The sequence below is a fragment of the Hylobates moloch genome, unplaced genomic scaffold (genome assembly GCF_009828535.3).
Source record: "Hylobates moloch isolate HMO894 unplaced genomic scaffold, HMol_V3 SCAFFOLD_10, whole genome shotgun sequence".
NCBI classification, from domain to species: Eukaryota; Metazoa; Chordata; class Mammalia; order Primates; family Hylobatidae; genus Hylobates; species Hylobates moloch.
Window position 1 is genome coordinate 101,096,418 of NW_026652285.1, and position 6,000 is coordinate 101,102,417.

The window sequence follows — 6,000 nt, forward strand, 5'->3', positions numbered from 1 at the left end:
GCCAAGGACAACGGAGGGGCCCTGGAATGCTCCTGGGAGAGTTGTCCTTTTCAAAGATGAGGTTGAGTTGAGGCCTTTCAGTGCTGATGGGGACCCACTGAAGTCTCTGGGGAGGTAGGAGAGGGTGCATTTGGGGGATTGGGAACCAACTTCAAGCCTCCAGGGCACGGGCGGGTGACAATCCAGCAGAGAAGGATCGGTCCAGAGGATGGGTGTGGCTGTGGTGGGAGCCGAGCAACTGAGAGTACCTCCCCTTTTCTCTATGGGGCTTGGAGAGGGCTCCCTGGCTCAGAGCAGGGCATGTTCCGGGGAGGAGGACTTTCAGGGAGGGGGCTGCAGAGCCAGGCTACATGTGGACCCGAGCTCTGCCACTCGCTGTCCAGAGCTTTCCCACTGTCCCTGACCACTGCGTGTGTCAGCAGAGGAGATCACAGGGTGGGAGTGGGGCCTTTCTGGGAAGGCTCTGGCCCCTGGGTGCTCCACAGCCCACTTCCTGTCCACCCTCTGACCTTCAGCCCCTGCTGACTTCAAAGCCAACCCCAGATGCATTCCTGATCCTTGGGCACAGTGGTGGCAGTGTAGGATACACAGGTTAGGAGCCTTTTTGAAAGCACCCACTGTGCCTGGGCTGGGCGTGGTGGCTCACACCTGTAATCCCAACACTTTGGGAGGCCGAGGTGGGCAGATCACTTGAGGTCAGAAGTTCAAGACCAGCCTGGCCGACATAATGAAACCCCGTCTCTGCAAACAATACAAAAATTAGCTGGGCATGGTGGTATGCGGCTGTAATCCCACCTACTCAGGAGGCTAAGGCAGGAGAATCACTTGAACCTGGGAGGTGGAGATTACAGTGAGCCAAGATTGCGCCACTGCACTCTGTGGGTGACAGAGTGAGACTCCATCCCCAGCACCCCCACCCCCCAAAAAAAAAAAAAAGAAAAGAAAAAGCACTCTGCCGGGCCTTGGCCATGCTCATTTCCCTGCTGAGAAAGCCGAATTGCTCCCTAGGAACTCCTGGGTCCTCCTCCAAAAATGGCTGGAGAGAGCAGGTGCCCGTGAGGTTGAGGTCTAAGTCTGCAAAAAGGTCCTCAGCCACAGAGTGTCCAAGCTCAGAGGCATTTCTAGTCCAACCTGTACGTTTTACAAATGGGGAAACTGAGGCCCAGAGAGGGAGGGACTTCCAGAGTTACTCTGTAACTGAGTGCCATATTTGGCAGAAGGGGAATATAGCATGGGCTCTGAGTGGGAGGAAGTAAGACGTACATCCTCTCCTGACCCTTTCTGAGAGGCTGCAACCTCAGACGAGTGGCGTGTCATCTCTTTGGGCCTCAGTCTCCTTGGCAGGAAAATGGGGGTGGTGATAGAGCAAGCTCAGAAAGGCTGCTGTGCGGTCTCCCCATCATCCTCACTTGGGATCAGGGCTCCTGGCTCCTGCCCTCCTGCCCATCCCATCTGAAGGAGGCAGCCTCGGGACGGGCAGGCTGAACTCATGGCCTTACTTATACACAGTAAGAACTCACGGCCCCAGCTGATTTCTCGCAGTAGGGCAGGGAAGCAGCTGGCATACATGAGGCTCTGCCTGTGTGCCGGGAGACAACACGAACCCACTGCAGCCCCCTGTTTGCTCCTTGCTCCGCTAACAGTGTCGACGGTTCACCAGAGCATGGGCTGTTGAACCGGGTTCAAATCCTGGCTCCATCACTTACCAACTGAACCTCTGGACAAGTCAGCGTCTTTGGGCCTCAGTTACCCCATCTGTAAAATGGGAAGAGTATTGACAGAATATTTATAGGTAGTTTGCTGGTTAAATAAGTTAATAGTATCAGTGCTCACAGTGAGCCTGCCACACATTAAGCTGCATACGGGTGTCGTCTGTTAACAGTAATTGCTCCATATCCTCAGGGAATGCGGTCCAAGGTCCCCCGTGGGTGCCTGGCACTGCAGGTAGTGCAGAACCCTATATGTTCTGTTCGTTCCTATTCACACATACCCATGATAAAGTTTAATTTATAAATTAAGCATAATACACTTAGGCTTTGAGGCTATTATTATTATTATTTTTTTTTGAGATGGAGTCTCACTCTGTCATCCAGGCTGGAGCACAGTGGCGCGATCTCGGCTCACTGCAAGCTCCGCCTCCCGGGTTCACGCCATTCTCCTGCCTCAGCCTCCCAAATAGCTGGGACTACAGGCGCCCGCCACCAAGCCCGGCTAATCTTTTTGTATTTTTAGTAGAGACGGGGTTTCACCGTGTTAGCCAGGATGGTCTCGATCTCCTGACCTCGTGATCCGCCCACCTCGGCCTCCCAAAGTGTTGGGATTACAGGTGTGAGCCACCGCGCCTGGCCGAGGCTATTATTAAGTAAAGTAAGGGTTGCCTGAGCACAGGCACTATGAGACTATCATGGTCGATCTGATCACAGTCATGACTCCTGAGTGACTGACATGGGTAGCAGATGCAGCATGGGCGCGCCGGACTAAGGGCCCACTCACGTCCCAGACAGGATGGATTTCATCACGCTACTCAGAGTGACATGCAATTCAAAACACGGAATTTTGGCTGGGTGCAGTGGCTCATACCTGTAATCTGAGCACTTTGGGAGGCGGAGGCAGACGAATCACTTGAGGCCAAGAGTTCAAGACCAGCCTGGGCAACATGGTGAAACCCTGTCTCTACTAAAAATACAAAAATTAGCCGGGCGTGGTGGCAGGTGCCTGTAGTCCCAGCTACTTGGGAGTCTAAGGCAGGAGAATCGCTTGAACCTGGGAGGGGGAGGTTGCAGTGAGCCAAGATTGTGCCACCGCACTCCAGCCTGGGCAACAGACCAAGACTCATACAGAATTTAGGCTGGGTGCAGTGTCTCACTCCTATAATCTTAGCACTTTGGGAGGCTGAGGTGAGAGGATCACTTGAGCCCAGGAGTTTGAGACCAGCCTGGGCAACACAGTGAGACCTCGTCTCTCCAAAAACAAAAAAGTATGGAATTTTCCATTTAGTATTTTTGGACTGCAGTTGATTGTGGGTAACTGGAACCACAGACAGCAAAACCGTAGATAAGGGAGGACTACTGCATTCAAGTTTGGTAAAAGCGTAAGGAGGGGGCTCCAGATGGCCAGGACGAAGCTCCCTGTATGCATCCCACCCTGTGACCTAACAGATGAGGAAACTGGGGCCCAGGAAGGTGCAGTGAGAGCTGGGATTCTCGCCCCTATCAGTGAACTCTCCCAACTTCTCAGAGTTAAGGGGGTAGATTTTCTTTCTTTTTTTTTTTTTTAAATTGAGATGGAGTCTCCCTCTGTCACAGACTGGAGTGCAGTGGCGTGGTCTCGGCTCACTGCAACCTCCACCTCCCATGTTCAGGTGATTCTCCTGCCTCAGCCTCCTGAATAGCTGGGATTATAGGCACACTCCACCATGCTCAGGTAATCTTTGTTTTTTTAGTAGAGACGGGGTTTCACCATGTTGGTCAGGCTGGTCTTGAACTCCTGACCTCATGATCCTCCAGCCTCGGCCTCCCAAAGTGCTGGGATTACAGGCTTGAGCCACCGTGCCTGGCCTAGGGGGTGGATTTTCTCAGCATGCTGTTTTGCTTTCATAAATTGTTCTTAAGCTGGGCAGAACCAACAGCCTGGCTCCTGGTGAGCCCTGGGACGGAGGTGGGAGCAGCTGGCCAATGTGATATACTTCCCAGGGCCAGGTGCTGGAAGACAGTGGGGATTGAGGCAGGCAGGTCTCATCCTTAGAGCCCACATCTAGGGGGTAACAGATGGAAGGATGAGCACTGCAAGTGGGGACATAGGGGCCATGAGACCCAGGAGATCAGGGAAGGCTTCCTGGAGGAAGTGACTGCTGGAGGAAGGCTTCCTGGAGGAAGTGAGGAAGAGCTGAGACCTGGCGCACAGGCAGATGTTGGCCAGAGTTTGGCCCAGATTGTGCTGGTGCTGGGGGCCTGGGGATCAGAAAAGATGCTGAGATCTTGGGGAGAGGGAAGGGAAGCCCAGAGGCCCCATCCAGGCCACACCCACCTCACTCTCACTGCTTTTTTCCCTCCAGATCGAGACGCTCCCTCCGGAGCTCTTCCAGTGCCGGAAGCTGCGGGCCCTGCACCTGGGCAACAACGTGCTGCAGTCACTGCCCTCGAGGGTGGGCGAGCTGACCAACCTGACACAGATCGAGCTGCGGGGCAACCGGCTGGAGTGCCTGCCCGTGGAGCTGGGCGAGTGCCCGCTGCTCAAGCGCAGCGGCTTGGTGGTGGAGGAGGACCTGTTCAACACGCTGCCGCCCGAGGTGAAGGAGCGGCTGTGGAGGGCTGACAAGGAGCAGGCCTGAGCCAGGCCGGCCCAGCACAGCAAGCAGCGGACCGCTGCCCAGTCCTCAACCCCGGAGGGGCAGGCCCAGCTTCTCCCAGAACTCCCGGACAGCCAGGCCAGCCTCGCGGCCGGGCAGGAGCCTGGGGCCACTTGTGAGTCGGGCCAGAGCGAGAGGACAGTATCTGTGGGGCTGGCCCCTTTTCTCCCTCTGAGACTCACGCCCCCCGGGGCAAGCGCTTGTCGAGGAGAGCAAGTCTCAAGAGCGCAGTATTTGGATAATCAGGGTCTCCTCCCTGGAGGCCAGCTCTGCCTCAGCGGCTGAGCTGCCACCAGAGGTCCTGGGACTCTCACTTTAGTTCTTGGTATTTATTTTTCTCCGTCTCCCACCTCCTTCATCCAAATAACTTATACATTCCCAAGAAAGTTCAGCCCAGATGGAAGGTATTCAGGGAAGGGTGGGCTGCCTTGTCCCCTTGTCCTTATTTAGCGATGCCACCGGGCATTTAATGCCCACCTGGACTTCAGCAGAGTGGTCCGGGGTGAACCAGCCGTGGGACAGTCACCCAGCGGTGCCGGGCTGGGCTCTGCGGTGTGGTCCACGGGAGAGCAGGCCTCCAGCTGGAAAGGCCAGGCCTGGAGCTTGCCTCTTCAGTTTTTGTGGCAGTTTTAGTTTTTAGTTTGTTGTTTTTTTAATCAAAAAACAATTTTTTTAAAAAAAAATCTTTGAAAATGGATGGTTTAGGTATTAAAAAGAAAAAAAAAACTTAAAAAAAAAAAAAGACACTAATGGCCAGTGAGTTGGAGTCTCAGGGCAGGGTGGCAGTTTCCCTTGAGCAAAGCAGCCAGACGTTGAACTGTGTTTCCTTTCCCTGGGCGCAGGGTGCAGGGTGTCTTCCAGATCTGGTGTGACCTTGGTCCAGGAGTTCTATTTGTTCCTGGGGAGGGAGGTTTTTTCGTTTGTTTTTTGGGTTTTTTTTGGGTGTCTTGTTTTCTTTCTCCTCCATGTGTCTTGGCAGGCACTCATTTCTGTGGCTGTCGGCCAAAGGGAATGTTCTGGAGCTGCCAAGGAGGGAGGAAACTTGGGTTGGCTAATCCCCGGATGAACGGTGCTCCATTCCCACCTCCCCTCCTCGCCTGCCCTGCCTCTCCACGCACAGTGTTAAGGAGCCAAGAGGAGCCACTTCGCCCAGACTGTGTTTCCCCACCTCCTGTGGCATGGGTGTACCCAGTGCCACCGCTGGCCTCTGCTGCTTCCATCAGCCCTGTTGCCACCTGGTCCTTCATGAAGAGCAGACACTTAGAGGCTGGTCGGGAATGGGGAGGTCACCCCTGGGAGGGCAGGCTTTGGTTCCAAGCCGGTTCCTGTCCCTGGCGCCTGGAGTGCACATAGCCCAGTCGGCGCCTGGTGGCGGGAAGCCACCCTGCTTTAGATCACTCGGGTCCCCACCTTAGAAGGGTCCCCGCCTTAGATCAATCACGTGGACACTAAGGCACGTTTTAGCGTCTCTTGTCTTAATGATTATGTCCATCCGTCTGTCCGTCCATTTGTGTTTTCTGCGTCGTGTCATTGGATATAATCCTCAGAAATAATGCACACTAGCCTCTGACAACCATGAAGCAAAAATCCGTTACATGTGGGTCTGAACTTGTAGACTCAGTCACAGTATCAAATAAAATCTATAACAGAAA

At 54.3% G+C, this 6,000-nt stretch overlaps 1 protein-coding gene across 1 annotated transcript in view; it reads left to right on the forward strand.

Moving 5' to 3' along the window:
- LRRC8A (leucine rich repeat containing 8 VRAC subunit A) overlaps window positions 1-6,000 on the forward strand; it is a 38,418-nt gene extending 32,418 nt beyond the window's left edge. The window contains exon 4 of the mRNA XM_032165334.2: window positions 4,055-6,000. Within this exon, the coding sequence (XP_032021225.1) occupies window positions 4,055-4,330 (276 nt within the window). The 3' untranslated portion in view covers window positions 4,331-6,000. The remainder of the gene's footprint in view (window positions 1-4,054) is intronic.